General features: G+C 48.5%; 7 protein-coding genes across 7 annotated transcripts; 6 read left to right on the top strand and 1 right to left on the bottom strand.

The window, feature by feature from the left end:
- Positions 1 to 124: 124 nt before the first annotated feature.
- On the bottom strand, positions 125 to 825 carry ONS95_012478 (uncharacterized protein; the record flags this gene model as incomplete). Its single annotated transcript, XM_058506108.1, has 2 exons — positions 125 to 568; positions 616 to 825. 2 exons carry the CDS (start codon positions 823 to 825, stop codon positions 125 to 127), a joined length of 654 nt encoding a protein of 217 aa, XP_058358632.1.
- A 1,369-nt stretch (positions 826 to 2,194) lies between these two features.
- YPT35 (PX domain-containing protein ypt35) lies at positions 2,195 to 3,510 on the top strand. Its single transcript, XM_058506109.1, has 3 exons — positions 2,195 to 2,668; positions 2,725 to 2,903; positions 2,951 to 3,510. Exons 1-3 carry the CDS (start codon positions 2,294 to 2,296, stop codon positions 3,012 to 3,014), a joined length of 618 nt encoding a protein of 205 aa, XP_058358633.1. The 5' UTR covers positions 2,195 to 2,293; the 3' UTR covers positions 3,015 to 3,510.
- Positions 3,511 to 3,553: 43 nt separating this feature from the next.
- Positions 3,554 to 4,240, top strand: ONS95_012480 (uncharacterized protein; the record flags this gene model as incomplete). The annotated part of the gene is made up of 2 exons (XM_058506110.1): positions 3,554 to 3,838; positions 3,902 to 4,240. 2 exons carry the CDS (start codon positions 3,554 to 3,556, stop codon positions 4,238 to 4,240), a joined length of 624 nt encoding a protein of 207 aa, XP_058358634.1.
- A 1,055-nt stretch (positions 4,241 to 5,295) lies between these two features.
- On the top strand, positions 5,296 to 6,424 carry ONS95_012481 (uncharacterized protein; the record flags this gene model as incomplete). Its single annotated transcript, XM_058506111.1, has 3 exons — positions 5,296 to 5,635; positions 5,694 to 6,313; positions 6,383 to 6,424. The coding sequence occupies 3 exons, from the start codon at positions 5,296 to 5,298 to the stop codon at positions 6,422 to 6,424; spliced, it is 1,002 nt and encodes a 333-aa protein (XP_058358635.1).
- A 2,112-nt stretch (positions 6,425 to 8,536) lies between these two features.
- On the top strand, positions 8,537 to 15,961 carry ONS95_012482 (uncharacterized protein). Its single transcript, XM_058506112.1, has 9 exons — positions 8,537 to 10,852; positions 10,935 to 11,001; positions 11,047 to 11,088; positions 11,156 to 11,495; positions 11,541 to 12,742; positions 12,808 to 12,888; positions 12,938 to 13,915; positions 13,966 to 14,109; positions 14,158 to 15,961. The coding sequence occupies exons 1-9, from the start codon at positions 9,249 to 9,251 to the stop codon at positions 14,287 to 14,289; spliced, it is 4,590 nt and encodes a 1,529-aa protein (XP_058358636.1). The 5' UTR covers positions 8,537 to 9,248; the 3' UTR covers positions 14,290 to 15,961.
- A 140-nt stretch (positions 15,962 to 16,101) lies between these two features.
- On the top strand, positions 16,102 to 18,024 carry ONS95_012483 (uncharacterized protein). Its single transcript, XM_058506113.1, has 3 exons — positions 16,102 to 16,921; positions 17,004 to 17,300; positions 17,368 to 18,024. Exons 1-3 carry the CDS (start codon positions 16,668 to 16,670, stop codon positions 17,624 to 17,626), a joined length of 810 nt encoding a protein of 269 aa, XP_058358637.1. The 5' UTR covers positions 16,102 to 16,667; the 3' UTR covers positions 17,627 to 18,024.
- A 1,000-nt stretch (positions 18,025 to 19,024) lies between these two features.
- ONS95_012484 (uncharacterized protein) lies at positions 19,025 to 22,637 on the top strand (the record flags this gene model as incomplete). The annotated part of the gene is made up of 3 exons (XM_058506114.1): positions 19,025 to 19,147; positions 19,195 to 20,852; positions 20,909 to 22,637. The coding sequence occupies 3 exons, from the start codon at positions 19,025 to 19,027 to the stop codon at positions 22,635 to 22,637; spliced, it is 3,510 nt and encodes a 1,169-aa protein (XP_058358638.1).
- Between the last annotated feature and the right edge of the window lie 64 nt (positions 22,638 to 22,701).

Raw genomic sequence — 22,701 nt, forward strand, 5'->3', positions numbered from 1 at the left:
AATGCTAAGACCAAATCCATTTCAGACCATCGCTAAACCAACGCAGGTGTGTCGTCGAGACGTGTGGCCCCGGAACCAGGCCAGTCGATACAGTAAATCAAATACAACGAAGGGCAACGTCGTCCTACATGACCAAAGCAAATCCGGCGAAAAGACCGGCGAATACGACAGCAAAGCTGTAGCTGCGCCCAACGTCCAATGCCATCTGCGAACCATTCTTCTTGGTGTCATCGGTGCCAGTGGCCTGAGCACCAGAGGCAGCCGTTGTTGTTCCGGCGTCTCCTCCAAGTCCATTGTAGACAACCTCTCCTCCTGCACCGGTTGTTGCGCCTGCTGGAGCGTTGGTGGTGCTCGAGGAAGCGCTGCTTGTGATGTTGACTCTGGTGGGATTCTGTGCACCGCATGGATGATCGTCTCTGCAAGCACTCTGACACGGGGTGTTTCCGTTGCATGCTGCCACGCACTGGTTTCCATATTCTTGGCACTCGAAAAATGGCAGCGTCTGGGAATACTCGCTTGCATTCGGGCTAAGACCATTGCCACACACGCATTGATATGATAATACTTCCTGCTCAGGATTAGCACTATACTCTGACAACTGTACAGAGCTCTTACAGGATCACAATCATTCGCAGCAGTGGTCGAAGATTCGCCCGAAAGTTGCAGGCAAAGCAGAGGACATGCGGCAGTCTGCGAGGAGCACCATCCTTGGCGGGTGGGCAGCGAAACGCTGTCCGGGTCGATTGTGTAGATGGCTTGGGAGTTGACAGTCATCGAGAAAAGTGCGGCGGCCAAAACGGCAGCGGAGGTCTTGATTGACGGCATATCGAAGAATGGGTGGATGGGGTATGTTGGGAATGAGATTGAGATTCGAAAATTGATCTGAATGGTGTTGTTAGTCACTGATTCTCGAAGATGCTGTTACCCTCGAATCGAGATCTCAACTTGACTGAAAATGCAATTGTACGGTTCTTTCTGCCTGAACAATGCCAGTCCACATTGACGATACTTTTCAACAACGCGGAATGCCCAATACATGTAAGTGAGAGACAGCAAGGTCGTGGCGGAAAGACAAGAATGTGGTACGAGACGATCGTACCTTTTAATACGGATACGAGGACAATGGAGATCGAGCGAGTGAGATCCCAAGAACCAAGCAGAAGATTATTAGAATAGAATCACAAAGACACAAGTAGGTGTTGAGATTCAGTCAGCGAGAGCAACGGACGACGAAGTGAGGAGAAGGAGGAGACCAGCACATCTTAAGAATATCCCCAGCGCAAGCCCCGACCACCTCAAATCAACAAAATCACCCGAATCGAGATGTCGCGCCTTCGCTAGGCCCGCCACGGGAGATGCAGAAGACTGATGTAACTCGGAACAGTTAGTCATTTGCGGCAGCCAGCCAACCGGAGGTTTGATGGTGAGCTGGCCCCGGCCAAAAGAAGTGGTAGTGCGGAAAGGGTCTCACTTGGCTGCACAGCTTTCGACTCTCGACCAGCTTCCCCCGTGCTGGTGGTGGGACGTTCCATGATTAGAACGGTTCACATGCACCAGCCTTCGTGTTGAAGCCATGTGCATGATATATCGTACTGTATGCAGCACTGCTGAAGAATCCACTCTACTCGCCACCTGTTTCCCCCATGGATAAAGGAAGGTAAATTTATATGAAGAGTGGGAGACCAATTGAAAAGAAAACACAGCCGATGGAGGGGAGGGCAAAAGTCTCGCTACAGTACACGGGGCGAAATTGGGGACCGCCCGTGGTGTGGTGCCCGAATCTTAATACGCAATCCCTGTCAAAAATGAATGAAAGCTTCAGAGTTCAGACTCGGAAAGGGGCGCGATATCTCCACCATTTGGACAGAGTTTAAATCCATGCGCTAAGCTCACACCAACATTTACCAGATCTGCAAGATGAACTGCTGTGTTTCAAACAAAAAGGAAGCAACTCCAAGCTGCAAAAACTACTGAGTACTTATAAAGACGAAAGACGAGATCGATCTTGAGCGTGGACTCTGGAGACGAAGTTGTGTTGGAGACCCCTAAATATTTTCGGCTGTTGTTGGGTGGTGGACAGCCAATAATACTTATACTTGACGGGACTCGGGCCAGGAGGCTGAATGATCTGGACAACAAAGCAGGGATGACAACGGCAAGTAGTCGGTAACCGGCGTAGTGCTTGTCTGGTGCAGCATCCCCAACATTCTCATCAACACCAAACTCGACCTGATTTCAGCCTAGACTCAACCCCAGACAGTTCCCAGGCTACTCCAGCCTGCCGTTGGCATGGATGGAGGCCATCCTAAGTCAACAATCGAATCATGGCGCACATGGTGAGCCTGCCGACACGCGCAAATTTGGACTCAGTACAACGACTACGTCACACGATGAGCACGAAGCAGGCGACATTGATTCTCCTGTAACATCTCCTGTGAGCTCGCCGCCGTATTGGGTCCAGTCGCACACGAGATCGTTCTCTAATATCTCTGCTGAATCGATACTGGCTGGTGCGATAACGCTACAAGACAATACGGATGAGGGCGACTCGAAAAACAAAGCGTGCTGGGCGAGGAGTGTGTACATCGAGGATCATGTAATAATTAATGGAAGTAGAACCGGCATAGGCGCATTTGTGGTCTGGAACATCACAGTGGAAACTCTGCGGGTACGTTTGCGAGGCGCAGGAGCAGTAGATGGGCTTGTGCTGACAATGCATTGTAGGGCGGTTCCATGCGGATTCGAAAACGATACTCAGAGTTTGACGACCTGCGAGACAAGTTACTACAAACCTTCCCAAACTCCAAGGCTGCCATGCCTCCGTTACCTCCAAAGAGCGTCATATCAAAGTTCCGGCCCAAGTTTTTGGAGAACCGGAGGAGCGGCCTACAATACTTCCTCAAGTGAGTGCTCCGAGTTGATGTTACGGAAAGGTGTCTAATTGACATAGTTGTATCCTGCTCAACCCCGAGTTTTCTGGATCTCCTGTGCTTAAAGAGTTCCTATTTTCCTGACCAGACTTTAGCAACTGTACTGTAACTGCCTTATTGTACATTGAATACGGCGTTCTCGGATGGGCCACGAATACGGACTTAAGCATTTTGCGGGCGTTGTTCCTCGGGTCGTTCAAAACACATAATGATAAGGATAATACCCGAATAATCTTCCATTGCGTGAACTTTGAAATAAAAGAATGTGTAGTTCAAGTTCTGTGGAGAGAGCAAACTTGGGAAGTGATACTGGAGCTATTTTGGGCTGCTTTGGATTCTCGGTCCACTTCGCCCAGACGATAGTAACTGTCCTGTGCTTGAGTTGCATAATATGAGCTTGTCTGTAGAGCTACAACACTGGTTTCTAGCTTAACGGCTAGGTGTCTTGAATCTGGCACAATACATAATCAACCAACCTTTATCCTGTGGATCCAAATAGCATCATGTCACGTGAGGCTTAACGTCATCATCGTCTTCGCACTTTCGAGAAGCACTTTGCACATCACTCAACCTCATCAACTGGACGAATATCAAATTCTTCGATATCAAAAACACTACTCAAAATGGCTCTCGCACCAAAATTCGCCGGCCAGAAGTTCACCGCAACGAACGCCCCCACGCTCCATACATTAGAGCTTTATCTCGACTATGTTTGTCCCTTCTCAGCCAAGATGTACAACACAGTCTATACCTCAGTCTTCCCATTAATCAGGCAAAGATACGCCTCAAAGGTTCAAATCTTATTCAGACAGCAAATTCAGCCCTGGCATCCATCCTCAACTTTGGTCCACGAAGCCGGAGTTGCCGTGCTCAAGCTGCAGCCTAGCAAGTTCTTCGAGTTCAGCAAGGTCAGTTAATGCAACTCCATATATTGTGGTTATATATATTTAATTTTAATGAATGGCACATAGGCACTCTTCGATGACGCTAAATCATTCTATGATGTCAATGTTGTCAACGAAACCCGCAACAAGACATACGAGCGTCTGGCCAAGATCGGAGGGAAAGTTGGCGTCAATGAGCAAGAGATGTACAAGTTATTGCACATTTCTGACAAGCCAGCTGAAGATGGATCTCTCAATAGTGGTAACGGTGTCACGAATGAGCTGAAGGTCTTGGTCAAGATGAACCGGATGCAGGGCGTGCATGTCACTCCTACTGTCGTCTTTGATGGCGTGGTTGAGAATGGTATCAGCTCGAGCTTCTCAGCTGAGCAGTGGGAGGAATGGTTGGAAAAGAATGTTGCGTGACTCGATGGGCGTGATATTGAGAGAGCTGGGGCTCAGAAAGGGAGGTTATGAATGCAAGAAGCCCACAGCTTTTGCACCGCTAGCTTCCGAGATGCTTCGCCTCTGTCGATTGCCTTTACCATCAGACAAGAACGCCTACAATGTTCTTAAGTTTTGATACGATACTGCTGCAAGGAAGCTTGGTTTCTGAGGAGTTCCAGACGTTCAAGTTCTTCTCAAATTCTCGGCTTTCTTGCTAACAGCTTTCTCCCATTTCTAAATTCTTACTGAAATCAAAGTTCTCAATAGTCCAGACATTTTCTCAACTGCGGGAACTACCTTTCGAGCATCCAAAACTTCCTTGTTCGCCAAAGCATGCCTACGATACAGTCCCAGCACCATGGAAACGATCCCACCTGATTCAACTCCAACAACCCAATAAGGATAACTTACAAGAAAATGATGAAGTTCTAGATCGCCTCGCAAGTTGAACGAATCATGAAAGTAACCTTCGTCACGTGAAGCCACAAGCTTTCACATTATCACCCTGGCTAACTCTGCTGACCATACGCCACCATAAAAGAGAAGTACCTTATGATTTGTGGGGGGAAACGGTAATCTGTTTCCTCGTCTAAAGGGAATGCTGTAACAAGTGCAAAGTCTCAAGGTCCGTTCCACGTTCTAGGTAACCCTATTATGTCCTGTGGCGCAAAGCTTTGGATCATCGACCCCGGTTTTCATCTCTCTGGAGTGGCCAATATCTTCAGCAGAAGGAGCCGCCCCCAATGTGGCTGAAGATATCTATTTAAACCTGCCGCAACTAGATGTGCGATTGGTTAAAATTCCCAGTTTCCTACCATTATCAGCATGGTGAGCTGTCAGCACTATCCCTATGAGGGAGAAATTTGGCAGTACGTCAAGATCCAGGTCTGGTTCATGGGAGGCTGCACCAGCACCCCCAGACTTTGTCTCGACAGCTCTTGACAATCGCAATCTTCGATTATTCAACGTCTAAATCTCCATCTGAAGTCCTTTTTTTTGTTCGCGGCTGTCTTGTATCCTTACATAAGCTCTCCATGTTCATATGGCCAGCAGATGCTTTTGTGATGAAAATGATTCCGGCCCTTGTATCAGCTTCAGCCTTGCTACTATCTACAATCCCTTTCCTTGCAACGATTGTTTTCGCCCAAGACGCACCAACAAAATGCTATGTTGTTGACGGAACAGCAGCCGATAATTCTGGATACCGATGTGATAATTCGACGACAGGGAACAGCGCCTGTTGCGCTGCGGGAGCAACTTGTTACTCCAACGGCCTTTGTAAACAGGACAATGGTCCTGTGGTAGATTATCTACGTGTAGGCTGTACGGACCAGACATGGGAAGATCCAGCATGTTTGAATCAGTGCGCAGCTTGTAAGTGTCATGTTCAATACAGAACATCCAATGATTAGCTTCTCACTATTTTCCAAAGTTGCAAATAGCTCAACAGCCGGTGTCCGATTCTGCAACGGCGATATCACAGACACAACCTCATACTGCTGCGACGATGGCTCTCAAGGCATAGGCAGTTTTCATTGCTGCGACAACCCAACATCTATTTTTCGGATCAGTCCAGCTGCTACAATCCTGGCGCAAATGCCATTATCACAACTGAGCACCACAACAACAACCTCCTCTTCCTCATCATCCACATCCCAGACCTCAACAAGTACAAGCATATCTTCAACTACAACCACCACCAACGCAGCAGCAACAAGCACAAGCGCGTCGCCTTCATCTGGAGGCGGATCATCAAACAGCGCAGCGATAGGCGCTGGAGTCGGCGTCCCCGTAGCAGTCATCGCGCTCGGTATCGTGGGCTTCTTCGTCTGGAGACACAGACGGAATAAGAAGCGCAGCCAGACTTTTGAGTTGCAGAATAATGAGTCAGGGGATGGATACGGAGCGGGTAGAATGGGAGGAGCAGCAGCAGCAGGCGGGTATCGTGATAATCATACGCCGCCAGTGCTGGAGGCGGAGGGCTCGCCTATGCCGATGCATGTGCAGAAGAAGGGGTACTTTGGAGGCAGGGAGTATCAGTCTGCGCCGCAGGTACGTATCTCGTTCTTGGAAACTGCAGATACTTCGTTGATTAACTGGCATGCTGATTTGTTGATGTAGGAGTTACCGAGTCAGAACCAGGTGCATGAAATTGGTACTTGATATTCGTTGATCCTCGGCTAGGTGAGTGGTGTTGGGCGGCGGAGGCGTTCAGGTCTGTCATTTATGTTGATAGTGGGCTGAGAGAAATTCATTGAAACTCAAAGATGGAGAATTTCCGTTCGTGAGTGGTGTTCGGTTTTCACGGCACAAGGTCATTGTTCTGCAAAGCGATGGCGTTGTGGAAAACAAACCAGACGGAACTGTTTGGAGTGGAGCTTCTGCGTTGGGATTGACTTGGTCATGTTTTTATTCCAACAAGCTCTTAATATACTCATACAAAGAATATTTTGGGAATATTCTGGACTACTGCTTCATGTCACAGATCGGTTAGGTACTTTTCTCTACAACGCTCTGTTCCGTGTCTTCTTTCCCTGTTTGAGATACAAGCTCTTTTGAAACGTTATGTCCCTATTTGGAGGGATAGTTACAAGTAAATTGATCGAAAGGTAGAACATCTACCGCAGAGGCTTTCGGATAATGTGAGTCGTATACACTGGACAGTGCTTGTGGTGTTTCAACGTTAAGACATGCATAGGCCACATGAGTTTACAAGGTTAAAACGGAGTTGATGAGACTGTTGGAGCCATCGGTGGGTGTTCTTAGCTGAACCTGTGTATTCCTTGAGGGAGGCACTGAATTTGAGCTGCTGTTATTGATTATTATTGTTCCTGATTGTTATTGCTGGTCTCTCGCTTAATTGCCTTTCAACTGTTATGAGTTCGAATTGTGACATGCTAAAAAGGCTGAAATGATTTCTCTACTAGAACTAATCTTTGGAAGAACGGTTATTATCTTTGTCAACTTTGCAGGATAATGATCTTCGAGATGTGAGTCCTGCAATACTTCAATTCTGAACCTGTATCTTCAAGACCTAAGTCAGATCCATTACAAGTACAAATGGTGGTTGAAGGAGGAAAGGATAATTATGGCGGAGTGACGGGCGAGTGAGGGGGAGAAGGATCGGAATGTTTGTTTTGTCAGTGGCACAGGTCTTCATTTGTTTTTGTTTGCGGGTTTGTTTGGAGGGATAGGCCGTCTTTTAGAAAAGTGATTCGGGGAATACCATTTCAGCTGAGAAGGGACGGAGACACATCCTCGACATCCTAGCTTACTCGTCGGTCCCAACTACCAGGCACGGAAAACTTGCCAGGCCTGGAGGAAACGTGTTTTGGAATCAGAAAATAGCCAGTTCTAGCCATTGAAGACTTGGATGTGTTCCGGTTCAGTTCATGGCAGATCCATGCAGGCAAAAACATCTGATATGGCTCGAGCTAGGTCAGCGAAGCGAGAATTCCTCGAATGGTGGTCGGACACGGAGAGAGCTCCGCAACCGCCGCGGATTCGATGTCCCGCAGGCATCGCAATCTGAAAAGCCCCATGCACTCACTCGATGCGGCGGGCACCCGGGCACAAGGGCATGCATGCAGCTGCAAACTCCCGTCTCCACTGACATCATATGCCGTGGACGTGAACGTGGACTTGGACCTCTTGCTTCCGCGAACTCTTTGGGTGCAGATAGCACAGATTGGGGAACACAAACAAACCTAGAGGTTAAAGTCGCTCGCTGATTGTCTGTCAAATAAGTCAACTTGGTAGGTACACTTTACTTGTATGCAGCATGAACAAAAGCAATGAATGAATGGGTGGTAATGCACCGCATCAGGAGGACAGCTTTTTCGGACAGGGAGCGGTGAAAACCCCACGTCCAGCCGCCATTGCAGCGATTTTGCAGGCTTCATGCATGATGCGGTAAGGTCAAGGACAGGCCAGGCATGGCATGGCTGACCAGAAAGGCGGCTAGGTATGTCGTGCCAGAGCAGAAACAACGGAACAATCAATAGACAGACAAATCACAGCTCAATAGGATAGATAGATAACAAGAGTCGTGTTGAGCAGCATGTCAATAGACATTTACATAGCAAGATATGGAAATAGCTATGCTCCATTTAATGCGTCTCATCTCTCCTCTTCCGTTTCCGTCATCAGCCCGCTGCCAATAATGATGGTCTAGGAGTTTAGAGCTCTGGCAAGGGAATGGAAGGTTGAAACTCAAATTGGCATGCCAATTGCCTCCTTGCCCCTCCCTCCACTTTCTGCTCCACTTCCTCAATTCCCCACGTACCTAATTTACCTTACCTTACCTTACCTTACCTTACCTTTTGCATTGGATCTTGACTCGCGAAATATCAACATTTCCAGGGCATATACACACGACACGTAAATTTACTGAGGTTGCTCTATTTCATTGACAACAACCACAACGCTTTGCCACTCCGAGCCTGTCTCTTGCCTGGTGCCGGAAGCTACACCGAATCGGTTTACTCTACTCCTCACAATCAACCAGCCCTGCTGTACCTTGCCTGATCTTTGTCGGCGCAATTCTCAATTCGAGGAGGTGCTAACAAACACCCTGGTCTGCTACACATCGAAGCTGGAACCTCAGTCTCCACACCTCACCAGCCAGCCAGCCAGCCAGCCAGCCATCCATCCTCTTCTACCACTCCTCCCTTCAGCAAGGAGCCAGCTTCTCCCGAAGATCTGGCACTGGCACCCGCGCGTCGTTACCTCGCGCTTCAGTCCCTCGACTGCAGCTGCCGTGCGTGCATGCAAGGTCAAATATCACGGTGTATCCTTTATTTCCTATCATCTTACTCCACAGGCCCAGTCCAGGTCGCTGTGACTCGCCATCCAGTTCCAGTTTGTCACAACGTTTGTCGTCGGCGTTCCCAAAGGAGCTGCACGTCACTCACTCAGCCGCGGCAAGAACTCGGTGTAACCCTGTCTTGCTCGAGTCTGCTCTGCTGCGCGGGCCAACCTGACATTCATGAAGCCAGAGCCAAAATCGATCTTCACGTCTGAGAGAGATTTCACCAGTCAAGCAATCCGCGAGCGGATAACCCCTTCTTCGAACCCGAGCACAGCTTCTCACATCGCGGCGCCTACATATGAGCAGGGAATAATCAGGGAGGAGGCCCAGCCTGTCTGCCCAGAAGACGACCCCTCGACGTCTAGCCAGAGAGAGTCTGCAGAGTTGAGAAGCGGACACAGAGGCCGTCTACCATCTCTCAAACTCGCTGAAATACACGCTCAAGCATCATCAAACGATACACCAGGTATTAAGTCGCCTAACCCAATACAAGACTATTCCTCTCCGCGGACGGCCCTATTACCACGAGAAATACCGCATGCCTCAAAACATCCAAGGGTGGAGGATAAAGGTTCAAGGCCAGCTTCTGCAGAGCGGCCGCAGAAAAGGAACCGACCCAAGTTTATAAACGCACGCCAACATACCCTTGATTCGGAAAGTTTTCAAACAGTGGTATCTAGGAAGGTACAGGGTTCTCCACCTTCACCTCTATTCTTTTCGTCGCAACATTCCAGAAAACGCCCGTTACTTCCTCCAAGCTTCTCCAGCGCCGACGCTGCAGCAGCTATGCTGAATAGAGCTCGAGATGAGCCTGGAGGGGTTACAACACTGAAACTTGCTCGAGGAAGCCTCAGCAATTCAAGCCCCCCTCGTGCTTCAAGTACGCCTGGGGTATCTAGTGAAAGAAGCAGCGTATCCCAGAGTCCCAACTGGAAGATGAAGTCCTCAGCGGGAATGCAAACATTAGAGAGCGTTGGGGTCGTTGAAATCCTGGAGCAAGACGAGAGGCCTACATTCATTATCGATCTGGCAAATACAACAAATTTTACACCAGGTAGCCCGTTGCAACTAGTTTTTGCAAATGCCGCACTTCGGGCGTATGAATCTATCTTGGAAATGGTCACGGGCAAAGCAGACTTAGACAGCCCTGGTGTAGCCGTGACGAACGATTTCCCTGAATTTAAGGCATGGGCATTGAGTTATGTCAAGAATAGTGAGAGTATGGATGTTTGCCTACCCTCGATGAAGTATGGAGGCTTCACATGGAATTGCAGCACACTACGGAAACGTTTACGTCTCATTAGTGGGAGCAATAACACCAGCAACCCCGCGATACCGTCAGGAAGCAGTTCAAATGGAGCCTTAAGCGGCTCATCTACGTTGAGTGAGCGGCTACGGGGATCAACCATCACCCGTCTTCCTCGATCGCCTCTGGTCCAGTCGACTGAGCCTTCAGATTACTTTGGCGATGCTGTTCCAGCTGCGAATTCTGGAGCAAGTACACCGGCTCGGCAGGAAATCTCAGATTCTGTAGAAGTGAACAAAAATGGCGTGGTCGAATCGCCTCCAAGACAGGCAATGCTCGCTTACCAAAGCGAAGATTTGACGAGCGAAATGATGCGCATCCGATATCCTGAGAGCTCCTCCTTCGACTGGACAAGAATTCCATTATCTGCGGCCCTCCCCAGACATGTTCAATTTGCTCGGTCTATTAATTGGTCTGCAACAGCCCTTGGTCCAATTCAGAGTTGGGCATTTGATTTGAGAGCGATGTGCAATCTGTACTGAACCCCTTTAGGTGCTCTCCTTGCGAGGATAGTCAAAATCTAGTCGATGGATATTTGCTGATCTGATGGTGTCTAGCATCATGGGTTCTCCGCATCCAGCTGCGATGTACTGGGGTGATGAATACATTGCTATTTACAATGAGGTGATTATTGAGCGCCAGTCGAAGTAGCCAATCTGACGAGAACAGGCATATATCCTACTAGCTGGACAGAAACATCCTCAATTAATGGTTAGATATTTCTCGCGTATTCCAAGGCACGAACAGCGCATTTATCAACAGATCTAACGTAGCGTAGGGTCAAAGTTACAAATCTGCATGGGCCGAGATCTGGCCAGAAATTGAAGGAGTCTTTGATAATGCAAAGAATTCAGGCCAATCGACAATGAAAGACGATGACTGTTTATTTATCAAAAGAAATGGGTTCCTAGAAGAGTCCTACTTTTCATGGTCAATCATTCCTCTGGTCGGCGAGGATGGCACAGTAGTTGGGCTTTACAATCCTGCTTTCGAAAAAACCCGGCGCAAGATTGCTGAAAGACGAATGTTGACGCTGAGGGAAGTTGGAGAGAAAACTGCCACCGCTCGTGAGGTGAAAAGCTTCTGGGGCCAAGTCATCAAGGGACTTGAGTACAATGGTGTGTAGCACTTTCTTTCGTCCAACGGCAACTAACTTGCTCCAGAGTATGATGTGCCGTTTGTATTTCTTTACTCAGTGAGTGAAGACACCGACAGCGACTTAAGCTCTATGCATTCTGGTTCACTGGCCCAAGCGCCTCAGTGTATCCTGGAAGGCACTTTAGGAGTTCCTGCGGATCATAAAGCAGTCATCAGTCCGCTCGATTTGAAGGCTAGCGACGAGAGCTTCGCCCCGTATTTACGAGAATCGATGAGATATAACAAGACAATTCTGTTAACAACGGAAGACGGCACTTTGTCTTCCGATCTGATCGATGGTCTCGAATGGCGAGGCTTTGGAGACCCTTGCCGAGCAGCTGTCGTTTGTCCCATCCATCCTACTACTGGGGAAACAATCCTCGGATTCCTAGTGATGGGCATAAATCCTCGGCGGCCATATGATGACGACTACAGTCTATTCATCCAACTCCTAGGCCGGCAATTGGCGACGTCCATGGCGTCCGTTGTTCTTTTCGAGGAGGAGATTAGACGTGGTCAACGTGCTGCTCAACTCGCCGCGCTTGACCGCCAAGAACTCTCGAAACAGCTTGACTTGCGGACTCGAGAAGCTGTAGAGAGTGAGACAAGATTCACACGCATGGCAGAGTTTGCGCCTGTGGGGATGTTCATCGCGGATGGATCCGGTGCTATAACTTTCAGCAACGATACCTGGTGGGAAATAACGAGACACCCAAGAGGGGTTAACAGCGCAAATACTTGGATGGACAGCATAAAGGATGAAGATCGTGCCGGAGTTCAAGCCATCTGGAATAAACTAGTCAGCAAGAAGACAGTCGTCACCCACGAGTTCCGCTTCAAAACCCCGTGGCAAGATCGAAATGGCAACCGAAGCGATACGTGGGTTCTGATGAGCGCTTATCCTGAGAAGGACCAAGATGGCAAGTTGAAGAGCGTGTTTGGTAGTATCACGAATATCAGCCAACAGAAGTGGGCCGAAGATTTCCAAAAGAGAAGGATGGAGGAGGCTATTGAAATGAAGCGCCAACAGGAGAACTTTATCGACATGACCTCTCATGAGATGCGGAATCCACTTTCGGCTATTCTTCAATGCAGCGACGAAATCACTACTTCGCTTATGGACCTCAAGGCCAGTGATGAAGCTTCTAAATCATCCGAGAAGCTCTTGGATACTCTGGAGAACAGTATTGATGCTTCTCAAACAATTGCACTCTGTGCTCAACATCAGGTGAGTATCTCGATGTCACGTGGTGTCTCAGTGTCAGGTGTTATAAGCTAACTTGGGGTTCTTAGAAACGTATCGTTGACGACATTTTAACTCTATCCAAACTTGATTCGGCCCTTTTGGTCGTGACTCCAGTCTCAGTACAACCTGTGAGTGACGCCCTTTCCGCAGGCAATTGCCCAAAACTCACGGATTTAGGTTGCTGTGGTCCAGAGAGCCTTGAAGATGTTCGAAGGAGAGCTGGATACTAATGACATCGCCATGGAGTTTATGATGGAGACGTCTTATCTGGATCTGCAAGTTGACTGGGTCAAATTAGACCCTTCCCGGTTGCTACAAGTTCTGATCAACTTAACTACGAATGCTATCAAGTTCACCCACGGCCAGAACAAGCGAACCATCATCGTTAGTGTTGGTGCTAGCAAGGAACGTCCTGTTGGCGAGAGTTCAGACGTTTCCTATTTTCCAAGTCGTTCAAAACGGAAAGATCTGATTACAGAAGATGCGGAATGGGGAACTGGTGACGAGATATACCTTCACTTTGCTGTTCAGGACACAGGACGAGGATTAGATGAAAAGGAGAAGACGCTACTCTTCCAGCGGTTCAGTCAAGCTTCTCCTCGTACCCACGTACAATATGGTGGCTCAGGTCTCGGACTCTTCATTTCGAGAGAACTGACTGAACTACAAGGAGGCGAGATTGGCGTATCATCGGAACGTGGGGTAGGCAGCACCTTCGCTTTCTATATCAAAGCACGCAAAGTCGACGGCTTTGCAGAAGATACACCAATATCCACGACGATCAATGCTCTTCGGAGAAACTCGTCCAATTCTGCTGTTACGATCGAGAGCAGGAAGAACTCTTCCGGTAAAGCAATCCACCGATCTCATACCACAGGTCATCGACGTCGTTCAACAGTCACTCCGCCAATTTCATCGCCGCCACCACAGCCAGTTACTGGAATTACAATGGATCATTCTAAGCTGAAGATTCTCATTGTCGAAGACAATCTGGTCAATCAGAAAGTCCTCCAGAAATCACTCAAAAATCAAGGATTCATGACTGAGCTTGCCAATCATGGCGGCGAAGCTCTCGAGATTCTCAAGACGTCGAACTACTGGACTGGTCGAGAGAAGGATGGGATGGAATTGGCAGTCATCTTGATGGATCTTGAGGTTCGTGTATCGATGCTGACAATCAAAAGACTACTCGCTGACAGACATAGATGCCAGTGATGGATGGCCTCACATGCACTCGGCAAATCAGAGGTTACGAAGCAGACGGAACTATCGTAAAACATGTGCCAATCATAGCAGTGACGGCAAACGCACGTCTGGAACAAATCGATACGGCGCTTGCTGCTGGGATGGTACGTAGCTCTGAGTCCATTGATGTGCAATGTCTAACCCGTCAGTAGGACAATGTTGTTTCGAAACCATTTCAAATCCCACAATTGATACCCAAGATCTACGAACTCGTGACTAGAAACAAATCGACAGAGGACCCGTCTCAGACGGCTCATACAGAAACAGAGGCAGGACCATCATAGACCTGGAGAGGATGGCATGTACAGTAGATGAGGAATAGATGACAGAGGAGCATGGAGAACTGCATGGAGTTGAGGGCGTTGCATTTGGGTAAAAGTCACAGAAGGATATATATACCATTGTTGGCTGGGGCATGCGCGGGCGGGCGCGCGGGTTTTTGGATGTACTGCATAAGCGGGGTCGTGCTTGCGGAATACAGAACAAGCTTCTAGGCTTTTGATGAGGTGAGATGAGTTAATGAGGGAGATTTGTAGATATGATATGATACGAAAGATCAAGATGAATGATAATGTGACGGTGGCACGAGTCGCCGTCGAGAATTTAGGAAAAGAAATGAAACTCGTGCTGTGGCTGTAGCTGCCTGAATGAAGGAGCGACTTTTGGAGAGCTGAGCTGCAACTGCTCAGTCCTGAACCAAATCCCACAGGTCCGATCCAAGTACAATACGAGCGAGTGCTCTGATCCTTGGGGGCTGTGACCCTCTCCCGGAAAGCATACATCATCATGTACCACATCGCATCGCATTGCACGCCGTAGTACAGTACATTACAATTCAATTTCTTTTCCAAATTATCTCATCGCCATCGTGCCAGCACTCACTCACCCCTCGTGTCAATTCAAGTCAAGTCAAGTCACAGTATCCAAGGCAGGTATAAGAATAGTAGTACTTTAGAGGTGCATGTAGATGAGTGTGCATTAGCGATACGATGCGATGCACGCGTCGTCTACCTACCCACCCTACCTGGTGTACCGTTCTGGTAAATTCATTCCCAAGCGATGGAGGGGTGGCGATTTCATATCGAGGTGGTTTGCCCCTCGCTGCAGTTCAATGGAGGAGTGGACTGTATACGGAGGGACAGGTGCAGATGCAGGTGCAGGTGGATGGTTGGAGGTAGGGAGGTGTGGATTTATGCATGCATGTCAGATTATTATTGTGTGCCCACATGGAGGGAAGGAGAGGTATCTCGTCTCGTCTCGCCTTGCCTCCAGGTTGATAATACCCGGATGGCAAATTGAACCGCCATGCGCGCGCCCAGATGGAGGTGACTGCCGAAAATTATCTACCGTGCTGGCGGTTCTGGGTTGGTAAGTACTTATTGTATTGTATTGTGTCTGTTGGCTGTTGTTTTGCGTGTCGGGATATGCCATTTGGGCTGAGGTCAGCTCGATGGATATCGCGGACGAAGCTTCTCACTTCTTTTTGCCTTCCACTCCTCGCTTGATATCCAAGCAACAGGCGAGTCGCTCAAGTAAAAGTCAAGCCAAAGTCAAGAAGAAAATGAGACGAGATGAAATCGATATGAGATGCCGCTAGTACTTGGCGCTGCGATTTAACTACTCTCCGTACTTCTGTTCCTGGCGCTGGCGCCATTGAATCGTCCCCAATACAGGGGAAAGCCTGGGATGGACATGCACTCGAATGGAGAGCCTCGAGCTTGTTCGAGTTCTCGGCATGATCTTGAGGGGTAGTGAGGTGATAGCACTAGAATGTGGTACGGAACATGTTGGGGCAGGCGCCCGGCATGCGGCCTGCCTGCCTGATGCATGGAGATGGAGATGTGATGCACATCGCAAGAGGGCCAGAACAGAACAGAAGGGTTTCTCGTGTAAGCAGGTGGAGAGAGCAGATTCGCAGATTCCAGTCGAGGGGGCCAAATCGTGCTAAGCGAGAGCCGGGAGGGCCTTGAGGGTCCGGGCATGGCGCTGCTCTTGGTCACATTCAGCCTAGAGCTTGAGCATGCCAGCGGACACAGCGGACGGACCTGGTAAGGAAGGAAGAGAAGAGTCCCTCCTGACTGGCCAGGCTGAACAACTGAAGGTCTTTCAGTGGCTGCTGGAGGTCGCTGATTGGGCTACAAGCAGTGCTGAAGAGCGTTGATTGGGCTGTACAGAGTGACATCGTCCTCTTCCCTGCACGCCTCTGCAGCGCCTCAACCCCCTCTCCGCCCCTCATTGGACCCCTCTCGTGCCCGCTGCTACTGCATGTAAGCGCTGAACTTCCCATCACCGACTCTCCATTGGCGGCTGCACCCTCATCCCGCACTCTTGCACCAATTGCTGACCACCGCGGCGACCACAAAGAGCGCAGGCCATGGGCATTCATAATGGCGGCGGTGCCGGCCCTCCAGGAAGCCTCTTTCTCTTCCTCGGATCTGGACTTGCTGCTTGGTTTGCTCTTCTCACTGCTACTGCTGTTCAATGTCAATGTGAAGCTTCAATATCACGACGACGTCGATTGCGTCTGCACAGGATCTCGCTCGCTCGCTCGCTGCTCACCTGTATTGCATCTACCCCTCTCAGCCTCGAACAAAGACAGGGTTGATTGAGTGATTGAGTGATTGAACTTACCCGAGCTCTCCACACCAAATCCCACGACACGATGTTCAAATTCCCACGGATAGTGATCTCCAGGCGGTGGAAGTGGCCGCGAGTGCTCATCGCCTTGATGGTAATCGAGTTCGCCGGCACGATAGCAGCCCTGGCCCTCTTTGGCATCGCCCAACCGGATCTCTTTCGTACCAAGCTCTGGCAGATTGGTGCTGATAATGGCTGGAACTCGAGTCCGAAGACGAGATTGTATGCCTATGCGAATTATAGACCGGTTCCTAACACGCCGTTTGTTTGGTCGAAAACGTATGTTTTGTGTTGCTCCCGGTCGTGCATGTTTGCATGGCATGTATGAGGATTGAAGGATAGTGGCTAATTATTATTTTAGAATCACCGACTTCAATGTCGCTATCTCAGTACTTAGTACTTTTATTCTGCTCGTCAAGGCAGTCATGTTCGTATTGCATGTCTGGTATCCATTACTGAGCACGATCACCAATGCTGTTATCGTTGCCCTGTGGTGCGTAAGCATATATGGACAAATGGGACCAGACCACTCGGACCCAAAACACTCGTCAGATATCGCTTGGTACATCTCCAAGAGCTGTGATGTGGCGAAACCATCTGGTAACCATCATAACTGTGTTCTGGCTAAGTCCACTTTCGCGGTGACGGTTATCATGATGTAAGCTTTCCCCTTATCCTCTTTTTACTCTTCAGAGCCATTGAAAATGGTAACTAACGCATCACAGGGCCGTCTTCTTCTTCAATTTCCTCCTCGGCGTGTGGTCCATGATCCCCTCGGCCGTGGAACGGGCAGCCGATGGCGTTGAAGTCGACGACATGCAGATGACCAAAAGCTCACCTGTATCCGACAACGGCTCTGCGGAATGGGAGATGAAGAACGTACCTAAGCAACCTGCTGTGCCGTACACGCCGAGGACGTTAGCCTTCAATACTCTGGATCGGCAATTACCGTTGAGGTCACAGGAAGGGCCTAGATGGGCGTGATCTTATTTGGTTGGGTTATCGGATTTGGAGCGGGGGAGTTGGGGATCATCTTGTTTGTGGCGAAACACTCCTCGACTAGGGGAAGGGAATTTGGATGGAGGCTTACGAGCCATGTTACGATATGATATAACGACACTGGACACGATCGGGTTGAATACGAAAGGGTACAAAGAAGCCCAGCTATCTATCCTCCAGAAGTCTCTGCAGCAGACTAGATCAGATGTCTGATCTGCTTCCTTTACTTATTTAATATTTTTCCTACTGTACCTGGCTAGCCTGTTACTGTTTGGGGTGGTCTCAGGTCTGGTATCTACCATATCTCTCAAGGATATTTTCTTGTGTAAATAGCATATAAATACAGCTCCTAGACGAGATGGATGATCCAACAGACAAAATTAAACAAACACACTAGTGCCAAATTCCTCTTCGATTTCTAGGTGTTGATCTCCTATGTGATGCTGGACATCTTGGGAGTCAAAATCGGGAATGTTGATTTGGAAAGTGCCGTCTCATGTCAGATCAGCTTACATCCGTACGGAGTGGTTGTCTTTGCAAGAGCTTGTTTTTGCCTGCTTGGATGGAGATCAAGCAAGTGTTTTCTTCCCTTTCGCCTGCTTCCTCATGTCAGATTCATATGTACGCCACCTTGCTTCGTGACCATGCCTTCTATGTAGAATGTGTGATTAGGTAAGTGAGACCAAATCGCGCCTTCGTGGTTTTCTTCTGAGCAATATGCTGTCACGTTTTGGCTGGGATAGGCGGCCTCTGTGGTGTTGTATGGGGGGGTGAAGAATCAATATTTAGTCTTGAAGAGTCGTGAAGAGTCGTGAAGAGTGATAAGAAATAGCACTTTGCTTTTTCATGCAGATCTAAGAAAGAGACTTATGAACACTTCTGGATGTGGTGGTGTCAACTTACCTGTTCGAGACAGTGCGAACAGAAAGTGCCTCGTGACGAGGCCATCTCCGCACCTTCTTCCTGAAGAGACTTTGTATTCAACGTCCTCTTTCGCCGTTCATACATGTTTTTCCAAATCCATCATTTCACCAAACTTGCTTCTTTTGTGCACGATACTTTCCCATCTCCTTATTCGTCAATCAAGCCAACATGCAGCAAGAACCGGTGACCAGAATGGACTCGAAATCAAGGCGTATGCATCATGCAGGCTGTGCGACCCAGCCTGGCCTCACTTCATTACCTGCTCTTTAGCTACGCGCCAGTATCACAGACCGCATTTTTCAGTTACGATGCTCGGAGTCCACGCTATCAACATTCTCAACTAAGCTCATGTTGTTGGCATTCGACTGTAGTCGCTCACTCTATCAGGCTCCCTTCTATTATTGATTCTTTGTGAAGTACATTTGACGAGGCTGCGAGCGTCACAAGTTCCCCTCAATCATGTCGCAGCCACCCTTCTTCGTTCTTGCAGAGGGGAAGAGGGATAAGTTCTCTTCTCACGATACATCACGGGCGGGCTATCACCACCAGGATCTAGCTGCTTTCTCAAGAGATGTAAACAATGTAGGTGTTTCTAGTCCAGATTCAAGATGGTTCCTGACCTTGAGTAGGCTGCGAGGAGAGCGTTTCCGAACCGCGGAAGATCGCGATATGGAACTGTAAATATCTGTCTCATACGTTGGGAAGACGACGAACTTGGGGTCCAAAATGAAGTCAGTGCTCTCGACAATGTCCTTCAAAGCTACGGTTTCCAAACCAATATTTTCCTCATTCCTGGCACAAACTCCCACTGGGATTTGATGAGGAAGATGATTGATTTTATTCAAGCTTATGACAACGACCAGAATCTGTTTGTCCTGTATTATGCTGGGCATGGTAGAATGAACAGCGCTCGGCAGGCTGAATGGGTCTTCAGACAGAATCCAGATTCTCCATTCGTAGACTGGTCTGCCATCCAAGGACTATTCGGAACAGCCAAGTCGGATGTGCTTATACTTTTGGATACATGTGCTGCAGCGAGTTCAGCAACAACATCTCAATTTGCCGTGATGGAGACAATTGCTGCTTGTGGATTCGAGAGACGAGCTCCGCCACCTGGAGAACATTCCATGACGAATACTCTCGTCGATGTACTTCGCGATTGGAACAACAAGCCGTCGTTCTCGGCCGCATCTTTACATACCGAGATCCTCTTCCGACTTAAGCTTAAAGAAGCCAAGAAAGGTCGTGAGGGTGTACCACTAGAATGGTGTGTCACGCCCATACATTGGATCAACACGAAAGACTGCAAGGCATCTGGAATTGAGTTATGTAGAAGGACCAAATTACCGTTAATATCTGACGCATGTTCTACTGCAACATCTGACGAGGATGACATCTCGACATACATCGATGCCATGGAACTAGATATTGACGACAAGAGCTCAGGCTCAACACCTTTGTCCTCCGTGTCTTCCAACGGATCTTACAAAGTCCCCCACGTCTTGATCAGCCTTCAATTGGAAGAGGACCAATTATTGGATGCTAGGCAATGCGCTCGGTGGCTTGACAAGTTCCCGCTGCTGGCAAAATGGGTCAAAGTCGATGCCGTTTTCCCAAGCTACTCTACCCTGATGATTATGTCTGTTCCGATGCCGATATGGGACATGTTACCGGATCACCCTGCTTGTTCTTTCATTGGATATACCACTGGTCCGAATATTAAACGCACAGAAGTAACTTCATCAAATGATTCCGCCATACGGGCGACCTCAAATCAAGGGGTTGGCGAAACTGCACGAGGCGAGCACCTAAGGTACGAAATGTCGCTACGCATTGGAAAGACAGAGAGTGTTGTCAATAAAGAAGAGTTTCAGGAATCATCAAGCTGGAAATCGGAAGATATGAAAGATGAGCTACTGTCTGATAAAAGCGACTTGCTTCCGAAGCAGAGCTATGCTATGAGCGACGTCTACTCTTCTGGTAGTGGAAATGATAACGAGGAAGCTCAGCACAATAAATGGATGGACCCTTCCATCTCACATCCCTCGTATCCAGAACGCCGGAGATATTCGAGCAGAAGAAACTTTATAGATAAGCAGCTAAAGAAGGTAGAGAAGAAACATAGCGACCGTGTTCCTGATCACAAGGCGGTCGTAACAAGTGATCCCGAGCGAGTCAGAGTCCATAGCGATATAACTACGCTGACGAAGGGCAAACATATTGGCCCAGAAGTCAGTCAAAGTAAGAGGAGCCATCTTCCAAGGAAAAATGGATGTTCTAGATGCCTGTAAGTTCAATATACTCCAGAATTCTTGCTATGTTGCCAAAAGCTCACTCTTTTAGAACGCGGCGAACGATATGTGATGAGATTAGGCCACAGTGCACTCCGTGTACACGAGCAGGGAGTCGATGCGAGGGATATCCGTCAACCATACCCATCGCGAATGCTCCTGTTGCTGTACATCCACCAAAGAAGACCATTGCCCCAGCGGGTCCTCTCGTTCCTGACATCCTCGGCTCCTTGCAATTTTCCTTTGATTCGCAAGAACGTCAATATTTTCAGGGCTTCCAGGATTTCATGAAAAGAGATTATTTTGGATTTTCCACTTCTCCATTTTTTATTCGCACCATTCTCCAAGAATGTCATTCGGACAGTTCGATGCGACCTGCTGTTCTGGCAATGGGAGGTCTGTATGAGACCTTCCACAAACAAAATACTCTACATAATGATTTTGCATTTAAACAGCACAAGAGGGCTCTGGAAAAACTGCTAGAAAGTCTCGAAAACAAGGATACACCATCGAATGGGAATATTCTCATGTCAATTGCTTTGTTCTTTTGCTTTCAGTCTGGCATTGGAGACCCCAAAGCTGCCATCTCACACCTCAAACGTGGCCTTCGTGTCATTGCAGATTCGCAGCATGATTTTGAGCTTGATCTTGATGATGAGACTGTACGTTTGTTTGCAAGACTTTTCATCCAGATAAAGTCCTGCGACGAAGCTTTCAACTTCCCTGACGAAATACAACTCTCTGTCGCTGAATCCATTACGCACCCGCTCTTTCCAAAACCATACGTTGATGAAGCCGTCTTGGATGCTCTACCAAAACCTACAAGATTCACCACTACAGAGGATGCAAGACGTCATCTGGAACACTTGCAAATATGTAGGATAGAGCTCAGGGATACTCTCACCTCGTCTCATGTCAGGTCTAAGTCTCAGGTATCGGTCCGCATGAGCAATTCCGCAAATGCCCTCAAAGAACAACTTTTAGGATGGTCACGGGCTTTTGACAAACTTTTAGAACTTCGCCGGGAGCCTGGAGTCTCAAGTATCGAGAGGATCAAGCGCGCTATCCTCAAGATGAACTATCTCAGTATCGCAGTTTTTCCCAGACTATATCCAAGAAGCGAGACAGAGTTTGATACGTTCTACCTCGAGTTTCGTGAAATAGTGAAGCTCGCTAAAGAAGTCTTGGTAGACGAAGATGTGTCATTTGGTCCTAGGATGCCTGGCATTGCTACAGATCATAGCTCACCGACTTCTTCCAAAATTAGCACTGAACACTCAAATCTCCTTCGTCAGACGTTGCGCGACGAGCAATGCGACCCTATAGGGACCCCTCAATCAAGACTGCAACCGACACCTCCAGCCTCTTCGAGTTCTCAAAATGTACGTGCCGACTCTAGAGCAACTTTCACAACTGCTATTGGAATCGTTCACCCTCTCTACGTGGTAGCAATCAAATGTCGAAACCGGAAACTCCGTCGTGAAGCTATTCAAATTTTGCTCTCTTCACCTCGACGCGAAGGCCTTTGGGATAGTCTTTTATGTGGGCATGTAGCCCAGTGGGCGATGGTTCTCGAGGAAGAAGATCTTCCCTCTTGGAACCCGAGCGAGAGAGGAGACTCAGCGGTCAGCGGAATGATAGTAGCTGATGATAAAAGAGTTATAATAAGAGAGGTTTCGTTCAATTTGCAGGATAGGACAGCGTACTGTAGATGTGGGAAGAGCGGTGCTGCTGAGGGAGACCCGGATGATAGGGTGAGATTGGTGACACTCAAGTGGTGATGAAATGTATGTGGAACAGGTAGAGATATGCTATGGGATAGGATAGAGGCCATGACGGAGGTAG

Source organism: Cadophora gregata (assembly GCF_030347475.1).
Source record: "Cadophora gregata isolate MNR1 chromosome Unknown scaffold_6, whole genome shotgun sequence".
NCBI classification, from domain to species: Eukaryota; Fungi; Ascomycota; class Leotiomycetes; order Helotiales; family Ploettnerulaceae; genus Cadophora; species Cadophora gregata.

What these genes read in the sequence shown, in the direction of transcription:
- YPT35 (XM_058506109.1), top strand. Translation starts at nt 2,294, where the DNA reads ATGGAGGCCATCCTAAGTCAACAATCGAATCATGGCGCACATGGTGAG. An exon ending in TCACAGTGGAAACTCTGCGG is followed by an intron (nt 2,669 to 2,724) that starts GTACGTTTGCGA and finishes AATGCATTGTAG; the next exon opens with GGCGGTTCCATGCGGATTCG. An exon ending in GGCCTACAATACTTCCTCAA is followed by an intron (nt 2,904 to 2,950) that starts GTGAGTGCTCCG and finishes TAATTGACATAG; the next exon opens with TTGTATCCTGCTCAACCCCG.
- ONS95_012482 (XM_058506112.1), top strand. Translation starts at nt 9,249, where the DNA reads ATGAAGCCAGAGCCAAAATCGATCTTCACGTCTGAGAGAGATTTCACC. An exon ending in TCATCTTGATGGATCTTGAG is followed by an intron (nt 13,916 to 13,965) that starts GTTCGTGTATCG and finishes TGACAGACATAG; the next exon opens with ATGCCAGTGATGGATGGCCT. An exon ending in CGGCGCTTGCTGCTGGGATG is followed by an intron (nt 14,110 to 14,157) that starts GTACGTAGCTCT and finishes ACCCGTCAGTAG; the next exon opens with GACAATGTTGTTTCGAAACC.
- ONS95_012483 (XM_058506113.1), top strand. Translation starts at nt 16,668, where the DNA reads ATGTTCAAATTCCCACGGATAGTGATCTCCAGGCGGTGGAAGTGGCCG. An exon ending in CCGTTTGTTTGGTCGAAAAC is followed by an intron (nt 16,922 to 17,003) that starts GTATGTTTTGTG and finishes TTATTATTTTAG; the next exon opens with AATCACCGACTTCAATGTCG. An exon ending in GCGGTGACGGTTATCATGAT is followed by an intron (nt 17,301 to 17,367) that starts GTAAGCTTTCCC and finishes AACGCATCACAG; the next exon opens with GGCCGTCTTCTTCTTCAATT.